General features: G+C 44.4%; 3 protein-coding genes and 1 long non-coding RNA gene across 8 annotated transcripts in view; 3 read left to right on the top strand and 1 right to left on the bottom strand.

Moving 5' to 3' along the window:
* LOC130514066 (guanylyl cyclase-activating protein 2-like) lies at nt 1-1274 on the top strand. The gene is made up of 4 exons (XM_057013435.1): nt 1-328; nt 402-551; nt 753-846; nt 962-1274. Exons 1-4 carry the CDS (start codon nt 131-133, stop codon nt 1087-1089), a joined length of 570 nt encoding a protein of 189 aa, XP_056869415.1. The 5' UTR covers nt 1-130; the 3' UTR covers nt 1090-1274.
* A 676-nt stretch (nt 1275-1950) lies between these two features.
* LOC130514023 (C-Jun-amino-terminal kinase-interacting protein 1-like) lies at nt 1951-26838 on the top strand. Of its 3 annotated transcripts, none has more exons than XM_057013385.1 (12): nt 1951-2106; nt 11954-12065; nt 16480-16737; nt 19256-19337; nt 20099-21202; nt 21992-22067; nt 22944-23116; nt 23287-23390; nt 23559-23675; nt 24006-24076; nt 24282-24380; nt 24511-26838. In XM_057013385.1, the coding sequence occupies exons 1-12, from the start codon at nt 2030-2032 to the stop codon at nt 24581-24583; spliced, it is 2346 nt and encodes a 781-aa protein (XP_056869365.1). In that variant the 5' UTR covers nt 1951-2029; the 3' UTR covers nt 24584-26838. The 3 variants fall into 3 exon arrangements, with proteins under 3 accessions (XP_056869365.1, XP_056869380.1, XP_056869373.1); XM_057013400.1 differs by lacking the exon at nt 1951-2106 and adding an exon at nt 2138-2403; XM_057013393.1 differs by lacking the exon at nt 1951-2106 and adding an exon at nt 2459-2514.
* LOC130514042 (golgin subfamily A member 6-like protein 6) lies at nt 2521-6104 on the top strand. Its single transcript, XM_057013411.1, has 2 exons — nt 2521-3941; nt 4033-6104. The coding sequence occupies exons 1-2, from the start codon at nt 3805-3807 to the stop codon at nt 5387-5389; spliced, it is 1494 nt and encodes a 497-aa protein (XP_056869391.1). The 5' UTR covers nt 2521-3804; the 3' UTR covers nt 5390-6104.
* Nucleotides 26773-27011, bottom strand: part of LOC130514080 (uncharacterized) — a 20855-nt gene continuing 20616 nt past the window's right edge. For all 3 annotated transcript variants that reach the window (XR_008946908.1, XR_008946906.1, XR_008946905.1), the window contains one exon: nt 26773-27000. This is a non-coding gene — a long non-coding RNA (uncharacterized LOC130514080). The remainder of the gene's footprint in view (nt 27001-27011) is intronic.

The following is a 27011-nucleotide window of genomic DNA, read 5'->3' as shown; positions in this document are numbered from 1 at the left end:
ATCGCTACACCCTGGAGGTTCTAGATCCCACAGCCTTACATAAAGCATAGGGACCAGTAAGTCGAGGCTCCATCCATACGTTATCTAGACATCAGGTGCAGGAAGATGTGCAGGTAAAAGAAAAGCAGCCATGGGGCAAATGCAGCAGACAGAGAACAGCAAGGAGATCGACATCAGAGCACTTCAGGACATGTACAAGAAATTTGTAACGGAGTGCCCAAGCGGACAGCTTTTCCTGCACGAGTTCAAGCGTTTCTTTGGGGTGGACCCAACGGGGGAGGCAGCAGAGTACGCGGAGAGAATGTTCCGGGCCTTTGACAAAAATGGGGTGAGAGATTGAAGCTGTCTCAGGTCAGCGGGTGGCAACGTGGCCCCGCTCTCATTTCTCCTGCCGTTCTCAGGACAACACTATCGACTTCCTGGAGTTCGTGGCGGCGCTGAACCTGGTTTTCAGGGGAGACCTGGTACATAAGCTGCGCTGGTCTTTCAAGGTGTATGACAGAGACAATAATGGCTTTGTGGACAGGACGGAGCTGCGATCAATAATCGATGTAAGTCTCCGAATCTACCCCTTCCAGGAACCTTTATATGCTTACCGTACAGTTGCTCCGTGTAGATATGAGGGTATGACAGGTCCACTATGACCCTCTGACTCTGTAGGTCTCCGTGGTCAGCAGACTCTCATGTTTATACACTTTCAGTGTTTTTTTTTTCTCTTTCATCACATCATTCCATCTCTTTCTACTTCCCAGAGCATCCATCGGATCAAGAAAGACTCCGGTTCCCAGCTGACGGTGGATGAGGTTGTGGATCGAATATTCCAGGCTGCTGACTCTGATGGAGATGGTGATTAGTTATTTACTTTAAGTTTAAGAAGTTGGGGAGCGTTGATTTTTAGAACACAAATCTTGTTTTGTTCTTTTGTTTGTTTGTTTGTTTTTAACTTTGACCTGTCTAACAGGCTACATCAGTGCAGAGGAGTTTATCAGAGGGGCCCAGCAGGACCCCTGGCTGCTCAACATGCTGAAGCTGGACATGAATCCTGCAGGATGGGTGATGGAACAGAGGAGAAAGAGTGCACACTTCTGAAACCTCAGAGCACGCTGGCCTGTCTCCACACGGGCAAATGGAGAACAATCAGGGCCAAACTACAGCTCAAATCCAGGACAAACAAGAAGGAATGCATTCAAAAAAGACAATGATCTTTTCATCAAATGTCTCAGCCTTTTCCCAAGAAGAAATGTTAATAAAAGTGTGCATTCTTTACACGTCAACCTGAACTTGAAATGTATTTTTTAAAATAAACAAACCTATAAACAGCTTTTTTAAAATTAGATTTTACAATTTTTATGGGTCATTATAGTTAAACTTCTTCCCAGTACCTTTATATCTAGTACTACACAGTAATCGTCCCGGTTGTCCCCCGCTCCTCGTGTCCTGCCGATTCCTGCTGCTCTCGTTGCGGCGGCAAACTAGTGACTTGGCCATCGCTCTAGGCAACAGCGCCCCCTGTCTGTGCAGACCTGGTGGACAACATGATATCCACTATCCAGTTATAAATTAGTGTATTTGTTGTACTTAAAAATATACTTAATTAGGACACACGCTTTGTATTAACACGAGCAGATTATCAGCATCCTTTAATGAGTTATGTTTAAATTAAAGTTCTTATCAGTCTTTTTTTAGAAACCTGTGCTGCTTTCAATGCCTCTATGTAAATTGTCCCTCTTTCTAGATTCCTCTTTGTTTTCTGTCATTCTGCCCAACTGATTATGAAAAGTTCACAATGAACTTTGAATAGACATGTGCGTGAACAGCATTTTGTATTTATGTGCGATATTTATCACGTTTATGAACGTACATAATTTATAAGTATACTCTCTTGCTCGATCGGGGGGCTGAATGTTGTTTTTCCGCCAGTCTATGAAGGCATCGCTGTATCAGCATCGCCAGGCCGCTCAGGTGTTTACGGGGCGGCTGCTCGTGCTCGTGCTCGCTGGAGCTGATGGCGGAGGAATAGCGCGACGTCATGGCGGACAGAGAGAAGAGGAAAGCGAGCCCCCCGTCTGGCCGCAGCGCCCGGCTCAACTCCCCGGCCAGCTTCAGGTAAGAGCCCTGCTGCGGGAGTCGGTGGTGGTCGGCTCGGCCGGCCCCGGACGATGTGCGTGAGTGAAGCGCAACAGCGCGGCTCAGCCCAGCCGAGGCTGCCAACGCTTCCTCCGGGGAGACGCCGCGGCGGGGCTCGCCTGGCCCCGCGGAATGAAGCGTGTTGCCGGGCCGCATGTTGTCCGTCTGGGCGTGTCTGCTCCCGGAGGAGCGACAGAAGCTCTGGCAGGATCATTTTTAATCATGTCGTTTACTTTTGGTGAGCTCGCCCGACCACAGTTCTGCTGTCAGATCTGGGTAAGGACTCGATGAGCTCCAGGGTTACGTGAAGACTTTTAATTTGTACTCGTTTTATTTTGTCATCAGCATGAAAAATATTTTTCTCCAATTGCACTTTAAATACTTAAGGTAATTACTTCAGCTGCTCCCCTGGATTGGTCCATTTCTACTTTATTATTATTTTCATGTGTAGTTGGTAAATTGATTTTTTTAGAAAAAAAAAAAACATCTTTGATAATCAGAAATCAAATATAACCTGATCTTTATAATAATATAATAATTGTAATTGCTGTTTTTGTTGATGTAGGCACATGTTTACCTAAATATTGTTGTTGATCTCCCTCCATGGATGCTGGAATGCTGCTCTGTCATGTTTGCAGACTTAGATAAGAACTTGATATTTTTGTCCTGTAACTGGACAGTTTGCAGTCTTAATTTCCTAAAATACAACAAAACACTGAACACTGCCTTGCTAATGAGTCTCGTCAATGTAATTTCCTATTTATCTAATCTCTTTCGATTCTCTTCACACTAAATAATTACACTGCAGGAACTTAAAATGATCTCTTGCATAATTGATAGACGCAAATAAAAATAGCTCTGGCAGACAGGAGTTTATCGGGTAGGTGATCACCTGAACCTGCAGGGAGTCGGATTAGCTGCGTGTTGTTTGCTTCATAGCCTGTCTCCCTTGCAAACACACACTGGGTGTCTTAAAGTGGTGGACGAGTAGAAGCTGTGATTTGTTTTGATCAGTGCGACTGGTGGCTCCATGCGTGTGATCAAGATTCCCCAGTGAGGCTGCAACACATGCAGACAGGAACACACACCCTCAGGATCGGAGCTTCTCTGGCTCATTAGCTGAGCTGCAGATCTACAACCATCTCTCCTCAGACTTTCATCCCCGAGTCCTTTCAGCAGCTTCTGATTTATCTGATGTGGAGACAAACAAAGCTGGACAATCCCAGAGAAACAGGGACTGTGTGCCTATACCTCTGACCTGGGCCTGTTATAGAATGGAGCATTACTGAAGTCTGGTATTTGCAACATTTGTTTGTGTGTGAGTAGATACTCCTATAAAATGATGTGTATTTGTTGGACAATCACAGGTGGTTTGGTAAAGAGCTGGTTTGGAGTTTGGTGTTTTTTGAAAGGAAATCGTGATTCCTCGGAAATCGTTGTCACATTAACACATTTCCAGAGTGAAAAAAACATTGAATCTTTTCACCTTGGGTGGCGAGACTGAATAATGATTACTTTTTTTTTAAAAAGCCCACAGGATAACAGACTACCCGGCTTTTCATGCATAGGCGTGCAGATGCGTGTTTAGTTGCCATGACTACATTGATTTTTGATGCGACAAAATGAAAATAATATGATCAAATATAAATGATAAAAGGACAAATGTGGCTTTGACTTATGGCCCCAAAGCAGGGCCTCAAGACGGTTCTTGTTGGTATCATACAGCATTACGACTGCGTTGTTTATTACTGGCGGGAATTAATTTTGAGTACAGTCCACAACTTTCTATATTGCAAAGAAATGCAAACCATGAGGTAAGATGTCTTTTCTTTTTGAAACATTTGACATGTTTGAATTTATAGCTGAGAAGCTGATTGAAAACCATGTTTTCCGTACATTGTTCAGTGACATGGAGACTGGTCAAGGTCAGGGAGAACGGCAAAAACTGAACAAGATGTTGGAGGAGTTGATTAAAGAAGAGCAAGAGCAAAACAGTGAGTTGCAGAGATCTAACAAGAACTGGGAAGAGGAAGTCAAACAGCTTAAAAAAGTTGTGGCTGATAAAGATAAAGAGCTCAGCATGGCCATCAAGAGGCAGCGGATGAGAACTGTGGGCTACGTTGATGATCTGAACCAGCTAAGCAGCACAAAGGCTGAACTGGAGGCCAGCAAAGAATATGCTCCACTTAAAGCAGAAAGGGGTCAAGAGCTGGATGAAGTACAGGAAAGCCACCAGGAAAAGCTGTCTGACATGGAAGAAAACTTTAGGACGGCGATCTCTGGGGAACAGCTATATTGTTGGCAGGAGATCTCAAATGAAGAAAACTTCAGGAAACAGCTGCCGGAACAGGAGAGAAAAATCAATGAAGAGCTGAGGCTGAAGGAAGAGCAGGTGAGACAGCAGCTCTCAGTGAATGAAGAGAGCTTCAAACAGAAACTTTCTGAAGAGTTGATGAAGTTCAAGCAGGAGCTTGCTGAACAAGATGAGGCCATTAGGAGGCAACTCTTACACAAAGACCAGATGCTCCAGAAAATGCTGTCTGAAGTGTGTCAACAGTGGGAGGGACGAGCACAGCAGTGGAGTGAGAGGCAAAAGCAGATGGAGGAGATGCTGGAGCAGAAAGAGAAGGCCAGAGAGGAGGAAGAGGAGACCTACAAGCAGGAGACACAGCGTCTCCAACAAGAACTCCGAAAACTTCAAGATGACAGTGCAGAGGAGAAAAAGAAGCAGCATAAAGTTCTGGAAAAACTGAGAAAGGAGGCAGAAGATCATAGGAGAGAGCTTAAAGAAGTAGTCTTGATAAGGAGTGAGCTGCAGAGATCAGCCACGAACTACGATGAAGTCGTCAACCAGCTTAGAAAAGGTCTGGCTAACAAAGACGTAGAGCTCATTACAGCCATCGCGAAATATCAGATGAAGACTTTTGCCTACAGCAACACCGTCGACCAGCTGCAAAGCACAAGGGCAGAACTGGACGAGGCCAGCAGAGAATATACTGCTCTCAAAGAAGAGCATCTCAAACTGCTGGAGGAACTACAGGAAAGCCATCAGAGACAGCTATTTGACATGGAAGACAAATTTAAGAAAGAGATCTATGAGGAGCATGAAAAAGGTTTACAGAAAAAGTCCAGCATAGAAAAATACTTCCGGAAACAGCTTCTGGAGGAGGAGAGGAAGTTCAGTCAAGAGCTGAGGTTGAAAGAAGAGCAGATAAAGCTGGAGCTCTTAATGAATGAAGAGTCCCAGGAAGATGTTGACTGAAGTTTGTCAACAGCAGGAGGAGAGAGCGCCACAGTGGCCTGAGGAGAAAGTTTTACAGTCAGTTTAGAAAGGATTTTCCCAGATTGTGCTGTTCTCTGTTTAATCCAAACCGTTGGGATACACTGTATCTGCACTCCCTAAGGATGCTCTTTCTGGAATTGGAGATTTGGTGTAGTCCAATCATTTGTAACGGATAATCATGCACAAATTCAGGCTTTGTGTTTATGTGCTGTTTAATGTGATAAAGGAATGATTGGGCTTGTGTTCCATGGGAAATTTTGCCAGAAAATTGGGATTTCTCAGAAAAACGCCACTGATTATTGAACAAATGTGGTAGAACACCATTTCTGGACATGATTGAATATGATGAGACTAGTTGGAACACCTTAATGAGCAACAATGACTGCAGGCATTCTCTAATAAAGTTCATTTTTGTTTAATAAAGGGTAAAAAATGAGTGTTGAATGGAACTAAGCCATATCAATCAGGTAAGCTGATCAGCAGACGATCAGATCAGGGACAGAGGAAGCAACATTAATATTTTAGGGTTGTTGTTTCTGAGTGCACACAGAAATAGGTCAGAAAATCTATATCTCCAGGCAGAGCCAGTCTCAGAGTAAACAGATGTTACTGTTTTTTCCCCCCACATAATCTTCTCTGCGTCTGCACACTTGGTTAGTTTCTTCCTTTTTTATTAAAATTATTCACACATTTATTTTGCTGTATTGTTTTACTATATTTCCTGGACTGTGAGAGACCTTTTACATGGCCATTAATGTTATTCTGAAGATGGATTTGGCTTATTTTATATGGTTGGTTTATCTTCTGTACAGTTTCTGTGCTGGATTATTAAGAAATGATGCCAGGAAAATAAAAAACAGTAGTTGTCTGCAGAGCTGCTTGTGTGGGGAAATTCGCCTACTGATGAGCAGCTCTTCATCTTTGAGCTTTTCAAACCAGTGACCCCATTTCTTAGCCCCTAAATTTAAACTGCAGCGCAGCTCGATCCCAGCCTGCACCTGCGGTTTCACTCAGTCTGACGCTGGATGACAAGAGTTGTCTTATTAAAGGTTCAAATGCAAAGAGCATGTGTATGCGGATCTTTGCATTCAAATGATGTTGTGTGTTAATGAGGTTGATTTTTTTTTTTAAAAATTACCATTTAAAATTGAATCATCATTTTTTTTCCTTGTATTTAGAGTGAACAAAGTATAATGATGAGTGGAATCTTATATGAAACATCATAAACTGTGATGAACAGTGACTTTGGATGTTCCTGCAGTGATCAGGTGTGGCACCAGGGGGCGTAGCGTAGACATCACGCGTGTGTGTGTGCGTGTGTGCGTGTAGCGCAATAAGGGTGCATGTGAAGTTCCAGCTTGAAGGCTTTTGCTGTTGTTTCCTACCACAGTCCAGAGTCATGCACTTTAGCCTGATAAGAGATTTCAAAGTAGGTCTGTTAGAAGATTATTCATTATTATGGAAATAAGCTTCCAAGTGCAATGTGTCTTTCTTCATTAAAGCTTTGAGCAGATAAAAATAAGTATAACAGAGCAAAAGAGCAGCAGCCACTGTTACCATAAATTCAGCTTCATGTTTGGGTCCAGCAATGACGATAACCTGGATCACCGTTTATAGATCGCAGCCGATCCCGTATTTGAAGTGACCGTTCTGACAGGTGGCATCAGGGGTTTGGGGTGGTGGAGGGAAGCAAGAGGGGAGGCCGGGGTGTAAAACTGCTCTTTTATTTAAAACAAAAGAGAGGGAAAAAAGTAATGACCTAAGGCAGAAGCTGACATTCAGAATGGACAGTTATTGCTTTGGTTGGACTTCTCCATGATGATTATTTACAGCTGTTGCTCTTTTTTGCTGACATGGCATATTGCATTTAACGGCACTCACCCCTCTGCACTCTCTCTCTCTCTCTCTCTCTCTCTCTCTCTCTGTCTCTGTCTCTGTCTCTCTCTGTCTCTCTCTGTCTCTCTCTCATTCCATCCCTGGCTTTAATTGAAGGGACTTATTGCATCCACGTTTGCGAGTGTTATCAGACCTGGCTATCAGAATCTCAGTCTTATCTCATTTGTACATGATTGTCCGTTAAAGAAAATGGTGGAATTGATGACAAAGGTGCTTTGTGATCAGTGGAGTGAATGAATAATTGAACGTGAGCGTGTGTCCAGGGACTGAAACACAGATGCGGCGTGGGAGGAGTCTCCTCTTGTGCTCCCGTTTATCCTGTTGGGGTTTTTATGCCATTGCATGTGTAGTATTTTCCCGCAGTGGCTCACATGGACAGCATACACATCTGAAAGGGGGAACCAGAGCGGAAGAGAGGAGGAGATTATATAACACCACTCACCTATAGCATATTCTGCTCTTCCGCTTTAAATAATTCCCAAACCTACCTCCTTCTACCGTCCGGATGAGCAGCAGGAGCGAGGCTCTGAATCGGACACATCTCCCATCGACCCGGATGAGCTGCACCCCTCCTCCCTCTCCCCTTCCAGTTCTCTCTCACTCTCTCTCTCTCTGTGTTCGCTCCTCCTCTCGCCCACCCTCTTTTCTTCACTTTCTAACCCTCCTGCTCCTTCTTCTCCTCCTCCACCACAGCTTTCAGCTGTGGATGCCCTTCTCACTTACAGCATGGACTCAGGAGGGGAAGGAGGAGAGGGTTGGATGGAGGACCAGTGGGAGAAATGGTAGGGCAGCTCGTTCTTTCCGTACTGTTTCTGTGTTTTTTCATCATGGCTGTGTGTGACCTTGTGAGGGTGTAAGTGCTTACATGCCTGTTTCCCTGCTGTAGTATGCCGTCTCTTTGCATCCTAAAGCTCCTGCACGTCCTTGAATCAGAGTGGATGCATATGTTTATGTGGAAAGAGGAGGCGTGTTGACCAATATGGAGGCCAATTGTGTCCTGCTGATACTTTATGGGTGGATTGTTTCCACAGTGTGACAGTGACTTTGTGTTGTAGGTTGTTTTCTTGGCACATGATGGGAGTGTGCATGTTGTGCTCAGGGTGAGGAGGGGGGGTCCCAGCTGATTGTGGTGAATTTGACAGGATGGTCCTGATCCCAGTTCCTGTCCTTGATGAAAGAAAATCGTGAATTATTAGGGGGAGTAAAGTAAAACAGGAAGGAGCATACAGTTGCTGCTAATCTGACAAAAATGGATCAAAGCGGTGATGTTCATTGGCAGACATTCACCACACTCCTGCCTGCACGCTTCTGTACATTAGCAAACATTGCAGCAAATAACCATATGAAACCAGGAATGACCTACATTTCTGCCCAGCTCGGTTACAATATCTTTGTGTTTCTCTTTCTACTCTAAATACCTGACATCGTACCTCGCTGTATTCTGACAGTAAAGACTTTTCTTCTTCTTCCGTTTGAAAACTTCAGCATTAATATCTGAGAGAGAAAACATTTTCTGACTACACCAGCATCAATAAACCTGCTGTTGTTCACATTTGCACGTGCGCGGCAGGTAAATACGGTGCTGTCGGTGTGGGAGTCGTTGTCAAAACGAATGAGCTGGCCTGGACCGTCCTGGCCCAGGCAGGAGGTCACTATGCCCTTCGTGAACGCAGGCAGTGATGCAGGCCGTGCTTGCACAGCGTCCTGATGCCTCTACTGCTGGAGTTCATCCAAATCTTAACTGGACCAAACTGAAACATGCTCGTAAACGCTGTGCTCAGGACCTGTGACAGCCTGACTTCATTTTAAAGGCGTAGTCGCGCCCCCCATTCCAGTAATTAAACAGTTTTGCATTATTCAGGCATGGCTAAATTTCGGCTCAGCTCAGAATCTCATCTGATTTCTTTCTGTGTGTCCAAAGGGCTCCACATATCGCTTAACTTGAATTAATGTCATTTCCTCAGCCCAGTGTGAGCCCAACCTTTAAGCTGCCCTTAAATAAAGCAAACACCAAAAACAATGCTATAGGTCACTGCCGTAACATCTTATAACAATCCATAGGTGTAATATGTAATCTAAAATTGTTGAAAAATCCCTGAGAAGCTGATGAAAAATTAAAACCACCTTAGGAGAGGCTAATTCAAGGCTGCAGACACATTTATCAATGAAACTAACGACCATCTTGACTGCAGGAGGAAAGGATTTATATCCTCGGGGGATATTTTGGGTATTCTCAGATCAGGCCTGGGTTACCTCAGCGGTGCCGCTGTAATAGAAACACAAATCTATTTTTTCTAAACCGTTGGGAACGTAACCTTGAGTGGTGAAATTGGCAACGCACCACGAGTTTTGTGAGGTGATGATGGCGGGGGCGCCCTGCCGTTACTACCGTCTGACTGATTTGCTGCGTCTCACTTTCAGTGCTTATGATGACACAGTAGATGTGCAGCAGGGTTCTCTTGACCGGGAGCACAACCCCATCGCTGAGTCAGCCCACATTGATCGCTGGCGCTGTTGTCGTCCAGGCGGGACCTGTACTACAATGTTTTGGTCCTGCAGTGTAAAATGGCACAGATCTGATAACTGTGTTGAAATCTTTCATTAGTAAATGAGAGATATTTGTTGAGGGTTCCTAAAAGCCCAATGTTGTGATTCTTTGGATATATTTTATTTTGAAATCGCTTTCAGTTTCAGCGTCAGTGAGTTTCCTGGATCAGGTTTAAATGGCCTGGGGATTCAGGGTGTACGGAGCGGCGGCGCAGCTGATGTCGTCTAGGATGTCTGCTCCCTGCTTTATAGGCTGAGCTCTGGTGTGACACGAGGGAATTTTAACTCCCTCCTGGCCTGCAATGCACCGCAGCAGAAGGGGGTCACCCTGTCCTGTCCTGGTGGTTTATCTCCCAGCATTAAGTGCTCTCACTTTCCTCTACACATGTTTCTCCCAATAACTCTTTGCAGTCTCTGCTGCATATGTATCTATATGTCCTGTAATGTACTGTCCTGCCATCATGACCTCTGTCTGTTGGTGAGACTGATTAGCCTTGATGACTCACGGTGTTCTTATAACTTAATTTCCTGTACTCTCCTCTTCTTGAAACTTAATCTTTAATATCCTGTAAATTATGACAGTGGTCACTCTGCACTGTCACTGGTTTGAGGCCATATTTTGCTCGTAGGAATCTAAGAGCTTTCAACTGTGTTTCTTCAACAAATCAGGTTGGGGACAAGATATTTGCTGGGTAAAGACAGGAGTTAGAGGGAACTAATGGAACTGGATCGGTCTCTTTGGACTGTACGACGTTGTGCTTGGGAGCTTGTGCCTGATCCTGCAGTTAAGAACGGCTTTGCTGAAGGTGTATTCATATGCAAATGAGAAATATCCGATAGTCAAGCACAGATGAAGGATGTCAAAGGGGCGAGGAGTGCTTGCTGAATTGTTCATATCTGATGACCTGTAAAAATGTCACAGGTTACTGGAGTACTTGGTTATTTTAAGAATGAGTTTGTTTGTCTGAGACCATTTGACCTTTAACAACTAAATAACAAATAATACCATCCTTTCGTACATTATGTCATCATAGGTTGTCAGTGTTTTACTATTAATGTACACTTTTGCATTTTTTAGGTGACTTCTTGAGGTGTTTCTTGGTCTCGAAGATGTTTTTTGTAGTCTAACATCAGATCGTGGAGTTCACACCTTTAGTTGTCCTCCTTTCCCTTTTTCATGGCCTCTTTCAATCCTTTGCTCCTCTGCTGCCTCCTTCAGGGTCTCATTATAGATGTAAGCAGATGCTTCAACCTGGGCTATTTACCTCCTCAGCGCTCTCTGACGTGCGATGGCCACAGACGGCGGCAGCTGTATATACTCCAGCAGACAGATGCAGTGTCAGTGGAGCCAGATTTGGTATCAGCATCATGCGAGAACAGGGCGATTGTAGCTCTCCAGCTTCCCCATGTCTCTCTGACAGCTTGCCTTTATGCTCATTGTGGTCGTTGTCATCTTTCCTTTCCTCCCTCTAATAACATTTTCCGGCTGTCTGCTGTGCCCAGGAGGTTGCAGTGTAAGGAGACAAGAGGCAGACATAATTACAGAAGGGGAAAACTGAGGCATTGTTTACTGTAAGCTAATTGAATCCTGACAGAGACAGCAGGATAGTCCACTTTTCTGCCCACGACCATGGTAACGTCCACTATACATCACTAATTAATGCAAAAACAGCTGAGACCTGTTTGTTTTTGCTTTATTTCAGCCTGCAGGGTAATTCCTTTAGCGACCAGAGAGCGACTATTTTTAGATGAGGGCAGGTGCTGCTTCATCGTGTTTCTCTGTCTCTTGATAGTTTTAATGGTAATAGTTAATGACGCTAAATATTGTTGAGGTGAGTGTATTTACAGTTTCTGGGATCTGTGGAATGCATCAATGTCCACACACAGTTTAGCCCTCATTAAACCTTTACACATGCTGCAGGAGACCTGCAAGATCCTGGACAGATCGGCTAAGGCTGCATGTTCCCGGTCCTACGTCATTAATGAAACTCGGTCAGCCAGAGATTCTATGAAAAACTGTGGCTACGAATAAGCGTGAGATGTTTCATTTTGCCGTCCCATCTGTCTCTAAACTTTATCTTAATCTTCCCCTGTAACCAGGTTGACCCACGACATCAGCCTGGATGAGTTTGAAGATGACGACCTGTCGGAGATTACGGAGATCACCGACGAGCGCGGGATGAGCCTTAACTGCAACGGGCCGGACCTGAAGGTAAGCCCAGATCTGGCTCCCCTCAGATTTAATAAAATGCTCTTTCAATGATGGCTTTTCCTTTTATTAGTGTCACTCGCAGCCACTAATCATCTTTAACTGTATTTTGGAAACGCTGTGATTCAGAGGATTTTACACAGTGAGGTGCTTTTTTAAAAGTGGAAGAAAATGCATGCGGCCCTTAAATGCAAAACTAGCTAATCCAGGTTGTTTTGAGTTTCCCAGTCACTTTGTCCCGACGTTTCAGTGACTCTCACAATCTCTGAGGGTCCAGATCCTCCACCACTGTCATTTCCTCCTTAACAGCAGTGCCAAACGACTTCCTGCCAGAGGCATGAGAGCTTTGAGTCTAATCAGAGTTGAATGATCCTCCTGCTTCCCAGTTCTCTAAATAATTGTCCCCAAGCCGTTTATATTTCTCCGGTTTGGTCAGAGACTTCAGCAGCATTCTGCGCCGTGCTATCAGCACACTGTAGATATAGATAAAAAGGGGATTTGGCATGAAGTGGTGCTGCCAGTGTGAAAAAGAAGCAGAGGTGGATTCATCATTCTGTCAGATCTCAGTCTATTCCCAGTGAAACCATCATCACCTCCTCCTCCATTTAGCTCCTGTAGCCAAGGCAACAGAAGGGTCGGGGGCCCTTTCCCAACATGATTTATACGATCTGTATTTTTTTTATATGCCTTGTATTTGATTGTTTGAAATAAATGTGATGCAGGGAGTTGAGTGTACCCGTAGGTGTGTGTTCAGGCTGTGTAGTCGCTGGTGACATTGCAGTGGCTCAGCAGAGATCAGAAGTGGAGATGGGAAGAGCTGCGTCACCTCAGGACACAGAACCGAGGCGGTGCAGGAAACGAACGGCGTCCGCTGGTGCTTCTCAACAGAGTGTGTGATGATACGGTAGATCGGCGATATCCTGCAACAGCTTCTGCTTTGAGTAGCGTGAGGAACACGTCGTCCATCTTTGTTAGTCCAAGTCAGGCTTTTCAATGGGATGATGGTGCTTTGTTGTGGGGTTTTTATCTAACATTGGGTTTTTTAACACAGTGATGCTTGAAGCAGAGCATCCAATGGTTGGAGGTTTCAACTGAGACCTGATATAAAAAAGAGTAAAAACAAATGTACTTCACAACCAATCAGACAGTGATAAAATTATTGTATTGTTGAGATCCAGTAGATACAATCGAGTTGCTCACATTAACGCTTCATGAAAACGTGCATTTCCAGTCATCAGATATGCGTCTAATGAGCTTCTTCTGTTGGATTTTGATGCATCAGGTGGACAGAGGCAGAGCTAGAGTGGTGATACAGACAGCTGGTTATGAATATATTCAGGTCTGAATCTGCTTCATGTTTCAGTCAATGTTAAGATCCGAGACAACGGCAAAGTGCTGAGTGTGATGAAGATCTGCTCTATTTAAAAATGCATGTGGGTGCAGCATCTACAGAACATCTCTGGGGTGGTGGGGGTGGCCGGCGACCTCGCTGTATCTGACCTCATGGGTGATCTCATCATCCCAGAGGAGGTTTAGGACACCTCTTATCTCATCAATAACGGGCATTCACAAAGATGGAGTGTCACTCAACACAGACGGGCGTGGTGCCTGCTTCCACGGGGAAGGGGGGGGGGGGGTTCAGGGGTTTATGGGAAGGCAGAGGGCATGTTACTCTTATGGTTGAACATTTATGACTGCTCACATATAACATGCACTGCTGTGCTTCTATACACTAACTGTGCAGCCTAGTAAACCTGATACTCGCTAATGTTGCTAGTTAGGTAGCTAGTGCATCATCATAGCATCATGTATAAAGGTTAATGCACAATTTGTGTCACACAGCAAACCCCCGCACTTGTTTCTGCCCAGCGATGTACGGAACAATTCAGAGAAAACACTGCCTGTGTGTTTTTCTGTGTCAATAAATGATGAGATGAGATTAGGAGCAAATCTGTTTGCTGCTGTTGTTTGAGACAAATAAAGTTGCAGGCAAGCCATGGAATAAAGGTGGTGAGCATACTCCAGAGCCATGGTTGAGAGATCTCAGAAAGCAATCTTTTTGTTCATAACTAGACGGCAAACAAAACCAAAATGGTTCAACCCATATTCTCCTCATTTTCCCCACAATTACATGCTACAGGATCTAAAACAAAAGAAGGTGTTGGTTTTTTTTTTAAGGTTTAAAGAATTGATTCAACCACAGGGTCATCTGATGTGTTTTTAAGTTTGATATAAGACACATTAAATCAGATACACTACATGCATAATGATTTGAACTGGTACGATGCATCCATCTGGAGTTTAGTGATTATATGGACTTATTAAATGGACCACCTCCCATCCACCCGTTGGTCCTCAGTTAGCAGTTATCTGTCATGTCTGTCAGAAAATAAGCCAGTCAGATAGACACACATATTATTGGCAATACTGCCCCCTGTTGTTAGAGATGGGAAAACAATGTTTTATAATTGTCGATTTAATAGCATTTAGGTTCAATGAAATAAGACAATAAATTCATTTAATCTTGCAATAATCCTGAATTATTATTTACATTGTTATCATGAGACCATGCTTCTAGTTTAAAAGAATGTTTGAAAGGGTTATGCTGATAACTGTTTTTTACTTGACTGTTTGCGTCATGTTAACATAACATATTGATGCATTGACCCTAAGACAAGGGAGGAGTCCACAGAGAGGGAAAGCAGATGGAAGTGGGGCACAAACATAGAGACTGAGCAGAAAAAGAGCGAGAGAGGACTGTCCAGTAAAACATCATCTGTAACCATGGTAACAGCGGTTCCATCACCTCTGGCATGTGTCAGAGCTGAAAATAAGTGTTGAGATCCTCTCTCTTTCTGCCTCTGATATTCTGTCATCAAACACTCACACATACACACTCTGCTCACGTCATCTCATCTGCACATGGCAACAACTGGGATGAAGCAACAGGAAGAGGTAATAAACCTGTTCCGAGCCTGATGTATGATGATGACAATAATATTGTTCCTGTTGTTCCTGTTAAAAGCCCTTAATGTGCTAAATGAAATATTGATGCAGCTGTAAGAGTGATGATCCAACAGAGAAATTTGGTCACAACCAACAACCCTCTTTGCTTTAAATATGTCATTACTAAAATCTAAATAAATATATATATGCATGCATGCTCTGATTGGACAAGAGCCAAGCGTCACAGCATCTTCAGCACAGCAGAATCTCCTTTGCCTCCTTGTCCTGGCTTAGCCCGCTTGTCTCCTAGCAACAGGGGCTGAGGTGGTCTTAAAGGGACCAGGCCATCATTTTTGAGCTCGTTAAGTGGGAGAAGAGCAGGGGAAGCCTGGAGATTAGCAGGTATTGATCAGAGAGAGATGAGAGGAAGAGAAAGTGGCTGACAAAGACTCCTGACTGAGCGTCTTCCAGGAGATGGAATTTATCAAATGATGGTTGATTGTTAGAAAAAGCGTTTAAGGATATATGTTTAGCTGTTAAATATTATAAGATTAGCATCATACTGTTTGAAAAATCGTACATTTTGTGTAAAAAAAAAAAAAAGAGTTTTACTGCATATTACTAATGTGCTTGAAGGCAGCTGCTGGAATTGGATTAACCTCTATTCAATTCACCAACTGCGAGTTAGCTTGCTACACACAGACACACACACACGCACACACACATGCACACAAGATGTGTCTCTTGCTGGGGCTAAAGGCTGTTATGAGCTTAACAGTGACTCCGTGTAGAGACTTTCACACACAGTGTTTGTGTGTGTGGCTGCGGGGATCATGATGGGATGTGAAGCAGACTGTAGTGTCCTAGTGCACTTTGACATCCCGTCTGTCACATCAGGGTGGTTTTATGTCACTTTCCAGCAGCCGTTTTGAGAAATTACTTTTTAGATTTTTCTCACGAACGTGTTCCCCAGCGTTACTCTGTTGTGGTTTCAAGGAGTATGTCTGCATTGTTTTTCAGAAGGAAGCAGTTTTCATCATGAAACTTATGCTGTCACATTATTATATTTGATGTTCTCATGAAGCTGAATGATGATTTCTGGCTGTTTTGTCTTCTACACACGTTGAATATCTGTAGAGATGTTAGGACCAATGTGTGTTGAGGCTGTAACAGGGATGATCAGAGGCTAAAATCAGGAATTAAACTGATTACCAGAGCAGAGGGAGGTCTCACGCTGACTTGTTACAGGTAAACACTGTCATGTGATGGAGCAGATGCTCAGAATCAGCTCTGCTTGTTTCCGGGCTTTAAGGAGCAGCTCAGTGTTGGCAGCGAGCGTGGGGCAGCCTGTAAGCAGAGCAGAGTCTAATTGGCCAGCTCAGTCTCCTCATGCCCCCCCCCCCCCCATGCACGTTCTCCCTCCTTCTCTCACTGTGTTTGACCGACGTTTCTTTTCCTCCAATCGCTGCAGGGCCGCATGAGGCGAGGAACCAATAGCGTGTCGGGGAGGGCAGAGCTGGGCGCCGTCGGCCAGCTTCAGGCAGAGATGCTGCACTTGGAACTCATAGACGGTGCTGACGGTTTCCGCGGCGACATAGACTCCTCAAAGCCATCCATCATCGCAGCCCCAGTGCTTATCAAGGACCCCGCAGCACCTGTCACCATGGATACGTATCGGCCCAAAAGACCCACGACCCTTAACCTCTTCCCGATTGTGCCACGTACGCAGGTAGGGCTTCAGTCTCCTCACACACACACACACACCCATTGATCACATCAGGCGAAGTAAAGTTTTAGATCTTTGTTGGTTATGATTGGGTGTCTGAGCCAGTTCAGATGCGACATTTTAAAATGGAAAACATGAAGGGACGGTCTGCGTGACCTCACCATCCGACCTGACTACAATTGTTTCTCTGACAGGATGTTTACTGGACCGAACAAAAGTGCCTGTTGTCGAGGCCCAGAGACAGAGGGTGTTTTTTTTCCTCTGTGTCTATCTCTGTTTGTTAGAGCTCGTGACTTAAATCCACCGTTGACTGTCTCAGGATTAAGTGTCTAATTCACCCAAATCAGCAGGAAAACAGTTCTCCGGAGGATGAGACGCATCACTCCTGTACAACCATTTTAATGCCACATTTGCTCTCGTGGCACTGAAGGAGAGAAGAGCTGTTTAAAGCTGGATGAAAAGTGATCTAGTCGCCCGATTTAATCCGACCACCTGTTAGTTGTTACATGAAACAGCTGCTATTTTCATTATTGTGATTTTTAAACCCACTGCCCTCTAAATATGTCAAGATTTGTACTTAAATGGAGAGACAGCAGGTAAGACCCAGCTGCATGCTGGGAGCAGTGGGTTAAGAGTACTTAAGGTCCAGCTACTGTCCTGTCTGAGTAACACTAATCAAACCAAAATAAAGCTAACCAGTGCTGTCACCATGGGTGAACCTGTCTGACTCAATCAACTTTCACAGACCTGTTAGTCCCACCACTCCTGCTGGAGTCTCCTCATAGCTTAAGGGACTTAAGGAAACTGGTCACACACTGCAGCCACTTCGAAGGCACTACTAATTAACCTGAGCAGACAAAAAATGTGCTACATTTCTGTTCATGCACCTAATTTGTGCAATTACTGTCCAACAAATGGTCACACACACACACTCTTGCACACACACACACACACACACACAAACCACACACATACACACAGCTTGTTTCCACTTCACAGGCAGGCAAAGAACAAATACCCAGTTAGTTGGGTGATCAGATTGACAGCCTGAACTGTGGAGATTGTGTGTTTGTACTGTGTGTTTGTGTGTATGCATGAGAGAGAGAGAAAGAGAGGGCTGTCAGAACTCAGAAGTATGAGAGGAAATAATTGCTCTCCAATGTTTTGCTTCTTTGGAAGACGTGCTGTCCCCTGGGACAGTGTTCGTGCTCTCTTCACTGGAGTGTGTAGAAGAACCAAACCTTCAGCGTCCAATACACCAGGAACCAACAGACCACAGCTAATAACAGCTCGTTCCTCACCATGGAAATGATCATCTTGATCATCATCGTGCACTTCGCACATTACACATTTTGCAGTCTTTCTCACTTTAAAATCCATTTTTGACCAATATTGTTGCGCTTGATGTTTCACAACAAATGAAGTGTTCTCATTTCTTTGGAATGGTGATAGAATATTGCAGAATACAGTTGAGTTGATTAGTGAATCTCTCCACATCCCAACAGTTGCTGAAATTATGGCTAACATAACATAAACATAAACTATATTTATATATATATATTTAGATAATATTTATATTTATTTACTGTCAGGTTGATAAAACCAGCTTTTACCCCCCCCGATCGCCTCCCACCTCCAGCCTCTCTGGTTCCCACAGCAACAGTCTACACGCATAGATGGGAAGTGAGTCATATGACGCTGTGGGTGGACTGGGGAGGTCTTATTTTGGATTCTGCGTCATCATCGATGGCTTCCATCCCTCCTTTTATGTTTGAAAATCTGCAACTGTTTATTACTCTCGGTCTCTTTCGCTCTTTAACCTGAACGCATCAGGAGACAGAAATAAACAGGATAAACACACAGTATCAGCAGCCACATCGTGGGAACCTCTTTTCCACCTTTTTCAGTGTGATAACATTTTCCATTTCTTTAACAGTTTGAATTCCATCTGTCTGAATGCATCTGTGATCAGTGCCTTGGTTTATGAGCGTTGGCTGTGACCTCTCGATCTCATCAAGACTCGAGATTTTAACATAAAATGAATCGTCCTGAACAAGGTTTTGAGCTCCCTTTACATGGACACTGAGGACAATCACACTCATTGAGTCTTTTCATCTGCATTCAAGCAGGTCTCTGGAGGTTTTCTAAAGAACTAACAAGGTTCTCAGGTTCATGTATGTGTGTGATGGCTGTAAAAAGGCCTGGTTCCCTTTAAATCTACACCACATAACACAGACAAAAGAAGCCCCACTGCTTATTCAACAGAATAAAAGCTTTGTGTGTGTGTGTGTGTGTGTGTGTTGTGTGTGTGTGTGTGTGTGTGTGTGTGTGTGTGTGTGTGTGTGGTGTGTGTGTGTGTGTGTGTGTGTGTGTGAGAGAGTCTCCATTCACTTGGTGGATCCAGACCTCACCGATCAAAAATCTGTTTCTTTTCCCGTCTTTAACCTCCATCTATTTTTAATTTACTTCCCTTCCTTCTTCTCATTTCCTCCTGTCTTTTTTTCCCTCCTGATTCCCACAGGACACCTTAAACAACAACTCCTTTGGGAAGAAATACAGCTGGCAGGAGAAAGTTTCAGGCTCATCGTCGCCACTCAAAGCAGGTCAGTATTTCTATCTCAGCAGAGCTTCAGGAGAATTTCATACTTTAGTTTAAGGCACCATTTACTTCTTTCCACAGAGGAAGAGTGCTATGTGCTAGTTGCACCCTGAAGCTATAAGCACAGCAGATGAATGCATATGTGGTTCCAACTAGCTCTTTTAAGCTAACGCTGGCTTTGTATTAGCAACCATGGTGCCTAACTGGGATTTACAACTAGAAATGTGGAAATTTGGATATTATTTATAATTTTGGGATTAAATGAGGTTGTTTTTCCATGACATAGCTCCAAACTTTGCTCAGGAATTTGACCAGGTTATAGAGCAGAATATAGCTTTGTACTGGTCTGACCTCTCCCCCAGTCTCCCCTTGCGAGACCCGTCCCTTTTGGTGCAGCATCTCTCCATTCTCTGGAGCTGGGTGTTTGTTTAAACACTGTTTGCCGTCTGTTGTCAGACACCAGGCGGAATCATGCAGTCAAAATGTCATGCTGGGACTTCTCGATGATGGATTATGACATAACAGACAATCACCTCTGCCCAGTAGCACTGACTCTGATGGGTAACGGGGCTTTGACAGCCTAATCCTGATGTCTGTTACCTAATCGTTATGTATTTCTGCCTCCTCCTGTGCTTTGCTCTGCATTCACCACCATGTCTGCCTACCTGCTCCACGTTTATTCACTCTGGCCCTCTGACCTGTGTGTCTGCCTGTCTGTCTGCACGCTTGTTGTTCTGGCCGTGGGTGTGCTGCTGTCTCCTCCAGGGGAACTTACGCCCCCACGGGAGCACAGTTGTCTGAGCGACGAGGACAAGGTGCAGGGAAGCGGGGCCCAGACCAAAGACCGCGGGACCTCCACGGACGCCCCCTGCAGACACTCTCACAGCTCATCGACAGCGACCCGCCCAAAGCTTCAGGAGAGACCGCCCGCGCCGCCGCCGCCGCCACAGAACTACACGCCAGCTCCTGCTTATCCGGCGGGGAGAGCAGATGGGGGTGGGCACCACCGGGACAGAATCCGCTACCACACGGACGTTCAACTCGAACCTACAGAGGAGATATATCTGACTCCTGTGCATCGTTCTGCTGACACTCTGGAACCCCCCCACGCTCAGGACCGGCCTTTCCTCTCACAGCAACCCGAACATACCCGCATGTCCATCAGCTCCGACACAGAGGGCCCACCTCCTTATCAGCCCCTCCCAGACCGGACAAACCCATCTATCTACGAGGAGGACGAGGTCTACGTGCCCGCGCCTTCGTATGCCTCCTGTGTAGAGTCCCTCATCACGCCACCGAGCAGTTCTCTCCCAGCCTGCTCCTCACTTGCGTTGGACCTCAGCCTCAAAAGTGAGGGAACGGGAGCTGGTGTCATGCTGAGAGCCGGCTCATCAGTGGAGTACGTGGATGCCACTGATGAGAGCTACTGTGGGGAGGACGAGGACGTGGACAGGTTAATTATGGACGGGAGTATAGGAACAAGGGGAGGAAAGGTGGATGGTGGCAGTGGCAGGATCCCACGAAGGACTTCCATGAACTCGGAGGCCAGCGGCCTTTCGTACGACGCTGTCAAATACACACTGGTGGTGGACGAACATGCTCAGCTAGAACTGGTCAGTCTGAGGGAGTGTTACCAAGGCTACAGCGACGACAGTGACTCGGCCACCGTATATGACAACTGCGTCTCGTCCCCTTATGAGTCCGCCATCGGGGAGGACTACGAGGAGGAGGAAGAGGACGGAGCACACATGGGAGGCGTGAGGAGGGAGGCCACAGCTAGCCTCTCCGAAGAATCCACTCCAGAGCTCGACCTGCATTTCTCCAAGAAGTTCCTCAATGTGTTCATGAACGGACGCTCGCGCTCCTCCAGTAAGTCTCCACACCACCGTGGCCTTGAATATACATGCTGACTACTCAGACCATTACAGGCAGCAATCCTCGTGTGATTTTATACGACTGTTAGCCAGTTAAATGCAGAAACTACAGGGCTCGTCTTCTTATTTTGGTGCCAGTTGCTGTCACTTGCCATATGTGCCGTGGCCCTCGAGGAGTCCCTTCACACACGGGGTAAAACCTCGGCCAATAGCGTCCGACCACGGCTCAAAGCGGTGCGGCTGATTCAGCATATTCAGGGAGGCTCAGAGCACCAGAATGTTCGTGCGAGCCTGATCAGAGCTAGATTTAAACGTATTATTGTCCCAAAGAGACTATTCCAGATTCAAAAATTCCGTTTTCTATTTTACTTGTAAACCATATGCGCAGCATGTTACTTTTATTCCTTTTGGTCATGAATTGGAACATTTTAGACCTAATTTTCTTGTCTGTTAGATTCTCACAGAATTCCTTCTGACTCTGATGATTAAAGATGCAGAATTTCCCTGATTTACCAGCAGACACACGCATCTTGTCGTAAAGATGTAAAAAAATGTTTGCTAATGTGTTTGAATGGATTCAGTGACACAGGTCTGTCAGTTTTGGAAAATGCAGATTTGTGCACTGAGCAGCAAAATGTGTGTCCTGCAGTAATGGACAGGAGGAGGTGGAGGGTAATAGCTTTGTCTAATGGACGTGTGGTCATCTCCTCCAACAGTCCTGGTGGTCCTCTGATGCTCATTAGAAACACCACAGCCATTAATCTGTGTCGCTCCGACTTTCCAGGTGCAGAGTCCTTCGGTTTATACTCTTGTGTTATTCACGGAGAGGAGAAGGATCAGAGCCACAGAGCCGTCTACAGGTGAGGAAGAGTGGCACGATGTCGACATCATTATTTGGATGAAGTTTTTATTGAGTACAATCTGTCGTGTTTCACTCTATAGTGCAAATAAAATGAAGAACAGCAATCTCACTTCCCTCCATTTGGCTCATTTCCTTCTGAAAATCATCACCAAGGGTCCAAAAATAGCATCTTCTGTATTTGTTTTGTGTCAGTAAGCACATCATCATGACTGCCATGGACAGCGATGCTTAAAGTAGCTCAAAAAGGAAGAAATCAGGATTTAATGAATTATGTATTATTGTTGAACTGCTTGGTGTCATAGAATCCACTGTTCTGAATTAATGCGACGATTTCAGCAGGGCGTTGTAGCAGTTGTGCTAAGAAGCTGCTCGTTAGTGCATCACTCGGCCCCCACCTCTGGACCCACATCACAAAGCACTAGATTGATCATCTGACTGTGTTTTTTCCTTGTTTTTATTTGTACTGGCTGTTTGGAAGAGACCTGTGTCTTACACACACAAGCACACAAACACACACACAATGGATGTACAGAAGCTTTTGACCCCAGGCTTGTAGATGCAATTGGTGTCACATGAGCACTCCAGTCATGTGATTAGCTGCATCTGCAGCAGCACAGCATCAGGACAAAAGAGATACAACAGTTTTAAAAGGGGTTTTCTTTATTTTGTATATATGCAGGATCAGTGTTGCTTTGTAGCATTTCATATGAATATGTGTTGAATCTCTGCAACACTATCAAACTTTGGATAAAGCTTCAATGAGCGAGTAGAAATATAACACGTATGAGGGCCACAGTGCTGGTGAGCTAGATGGAAACAGTATCTTCTGACCCATAATAAGCCTGTACAATTATGGCACCTTCTGTGTCGTCAGGTTTGTCCCGCGACACGATGATGAGCTGGAGCTGGAGGTGGACGATCCTCTACTGGTGGAGGTGCAGTCGGAGGATTACTGGTACGAGGGTTACAACATGAGAACTGGGGCTCGTGGTATCTTCCCTGCATACTACGCCATAGAGGTTTCCAAGGATCCTGAGATTTACAGAGGTATCCCCCCCCACTCCCCGCCATCAGTACCACAGGGACTTAGCAAGACCATTACGATTTAATAGGATTGGCAGTTCATATTTGTAGAATCGATTATTTTGTGTAAAGATAGGGATGAAGGCATTCGCCTAAGTGTTTCTCCCATTTTTGCTTATTTCATGCCCGTGCAGTGAAGAGCAGTGAGTGGATGGACCGCTACCGGCTGAAGTTCCTGGGTTCAGTCCAGGTGCCCTACCATAAAGGAAATGACGTTCTCTGTGCAGCCATGCAGAAGGTACATGTGTCGTGTTTGAACATTAAAAGCTGAAAACTGGCCATCCTGCGTTACTTTCATGTTATTGTACAATAAATTGCAGATATATATATAATACCAGCCTAAAAATGGCAAAAGCTTTTTATAGCCACCAAAGGACCTCCTCACTGAGCTGCTTTTGTTTTCTAGATTGCCACTAACAGAAGGATGACAGTAGAGTACAACCCACCTTCGTCCTGCATCCTGGATATCAGTGTGAAAGGCATCAAACTTTCAGTCCAAGAGGATTATTACGCGTGTGACAGGGTATGACTGTTCTGTCTGTTGTGTCTTATGTCTGTTCAACGCCAGATGAATGAAGCTGAAGGACGTTGAGCTTCAGGTTTCTTCCTCAATTTGAAGCTCGTTTTATCCGGTCACATGTCTCCCTCTGCTGGCCGCTGAGAAGCACTGCGGTTGTTGACCTGACTGACAATGACCTTTGTATCTGTTTTATCTAATTCAGATGCATGCATTTGTCACGCTGCCGGGGCAGCCCATACTGGATGAAAGGATTTTAGGTTTTAAGAAGAATCTTCACCTGTTAAACCAACTTGTTAACCAAATAACATCACATTTATTCTTTCTTGTCCACAGAGCAATGAGTGCAATCACTTCTTCCAGTTAAAGAATGTCTCCTTCTGTGGCTATCATCCCAAAAATAACAAGTAAGTGAGAAGTGTCACATAGGTCGTAAACGTGTTAGGTGTGCGGTTATCAAGGATTAAGGGCACAGGATGTCATTCGGGGTTAGCCGCTGCTCTAGTCAAACTTTTTTCATGAGCACAAAGAGGAGGAAGGAAGTCTGTCAGACAGTTCCTCTGTTTACATTTCCTTTAGCTTTGAATGCTCTCTTTTTTTCCCCACATGCAGATATTTTGGATTTATTACGAAGCACCCAGCCGACCACAGATTTGCCTGCCATGTATTTGTCTCGGAAGATTCCACTAAAGCTGTTGCAGAATCAGTGGGGTGAGCTGTATTTTTTGGTTGTTGCTTTAAGAAGTCCCACTTTGAAAGAAATTCCATATTTCTCTTTGAAAAAACAAATGCACTTTGAATGGTTTTAAAAGTGGCTTAAATGCACCATTCTGTTTTGCAGCAAAGCCTTTCAGCTGTATTATAAAGAGTTTGTGGAGGCTTCGTGCCCAACAGAGGACATCTACCTGGAGTAACACGCCCTGCCTTCGACCACAGCCCTGTACAGTACACTGTATCATAGCATCATGTTGCATGAAAGACAGATAGCTCTAAAATAATAATTTAGAAATAAAGAAGAGAACGAGGGCTGGCTACTGGAACTGTGGGGAAGAGTTGGGCCAAAGAAGGAGCCTGATAACGGTGGAAAATATGCAAAAAGAAAGTGATGATGAGTTGCACTGATAAACAACAAACTTTGCATCACAGCAGCATTGGTTAGCCTGTAGCATCGACTCAATGAGGAGGACTACACTGGCTCCAGCCCGCGCTCAAGAAGCAGGTGCGTGCATTTACTGAATAACAGACTGTGCCACTTCAAATCTAAGGGTTGAGCCTGTCCACCCTCAGACCCTGGAAAGGATTTTACATCACTGAAACTCGTATGAAAGCGGAAACATTTCATAAGATTGTTAATCAAACTTCAATCACACCTACCTGATAGAATGGCGCAAGAAAATAGGATATTCAGGGACAAAATATGCGGGCGAAACAACATATATTGCAGATATTGAAAATGCTCCGTGCAGTTATTAGTAAACTTATCATTGATCCATGTTCTCTAGCCCCATTTGGTGGCATTAATAAATCTGCTTTCCTTAATAAGTTAGAGGCAGAAATGTAAAATAAGCTACTACATGTTTCAGCAGAAATGGGAACCTATTCTGTTTAGAATGACACCGAGATCCGTGAATAAAGTTCCTGGATCTGCAGAGATTTGGGGCCACGTATGACTGCGCTACATACAATCTTACAATAGGTGTAAATGTGAAGAATTTCCTCTAAAAGGCAGAATGAGAGAGCACAATTTATGCGTGTGTCGCAAAGATTATGTCCTTCGTGGTTTGGCTGTTTTACAAGTTACTGCAACGCTCAGATAAACAGCCTCCTCCCCCTCATCCGACATCCAATTATTTACCGGTATAACTTGTTAAACCAGTTTGGCCGTACTGACACGACACTACACAATAGCTCGGCTGCAGGTGCTGAGGGAGTGGAAATGAAAGTCTTCTTTTCTTCACTGGGAGTGCCTCTTGTTCATCTGATTCTCACAACTTTCATGAGGAACTTCATTGCGATATTCAAGAGGGTTGCCGTGTTTGACGTTTGAACGGTGTCGAAGCGCCGCGCTGTACCTGTGATGTCACAATTTCTATTTTTCCCACAGTGAACCAGGAACCTTCATCTGTTGCTCACGATTACACACAGACATGCACAAACCTGCTGGTCTCACTGATATCAGAGCAAAGTGCCATTAATATCTTGAGGCTTTCAGCATAGGAGTATAAGATTCAGCAGCTCTCTATCTTCAGATGCTGCATTCAATGTAGTGAAGTCATATCTGGAATGTTACTATAGCACTAAAATACATTTTGTGGTGGTTGTCATCATGCAAAGTGTGAATATTTTCAGATTCATGTAGGTGCTGCACAGGTAGTGACTAAAAGGCATAAAAAGAGAATATCTTTTTGTTGGGTCCTTAATATAGGTTGATCAGTAACGTTTATGTCAGGCAGCAAAAATGAGAGAAAAACCCAACATATCTCCTGACCTCTGCTCATGCTTGAAGTTGAAGGGTTTATAGACATTATCTACCAACTGAAGGCAAAACATGCACATAAAGATAGCAAGATATTGCTGTGTCACCCAGGGAATGACGAATTTTATCTGCTATGTCAACCTTCCAAATATCCTGAAAGTGGGGAACGGCACGCCAAACCTACTGACGTACTAATTCCGCATTTCCAAACAAGAGTAATAATAAAAGAACTCGAAATCATTAACTTTCCTGCACGTTGTCTGGCCTTTAAAGCCGCAACAGTGACATTATAAGAAACCAAAGGTTTATGGTTTTATTTCTTATTCCTCCAACATGGGTGAATATAGCAAAATATCTTCTACAATATTTATCACAAACCCTGATTCATATCAAATGATTTTCTTTGCATTAAGATTTTTGTCTATTCCAGTGTGTTGATGTCCCAAAAGTTTGTATGTTGTTGCCTTCATGTTCTCAAAGCTGCCACCACCTTTTATATTTCCCTTCTTAAGAGCCAATCAGGTGCACAGCAGGAAGCAGAAGGTCATGGAGGGTCAAAGGCCATATAAATATGAATAATTTAATACCTGTAAATATGAATATTAAAATATATATGGATTCAACATGTAGTGTGTGAAAGCTGCTTTATTTTGTTTTGTTTTTTAGGTGTGAATTTAAACATTTAAATGCAGATTCCAGTGTGTCCTGTCATTATTGAGCACAGACATTTACAACATATAAAGAGCTGATTAATTGTCCTTAGTTCCTCTCAGTAATATTCTTCATCCAGATTTGGCTCATAAGGTTTTCCAGCCTCCGGTGGCAGAGGAACAGGGAGCGGCCTCTCGCCATAGTCTGCACAAACA

This window comes from Takifugu flavidus, chromosome 2 (genome assembly GCF_003711565.1).
Source record: "Takifugu flavidus isolate HTHZ2018 chromosome 2, ASM371156v2, whole genome shotgun sequence".
Lineage (NCBI taxonomy): Eukaryota > Metazoa > Chordata > Actinopteri > Tetraodontiformes > Tetraodontidae > Takifugu > Takifugu flavidus.
Note: the sequence above shows the minus strand (reverse complement) of the source record. Positions and strands in the feature narration are given on the sequence as shown.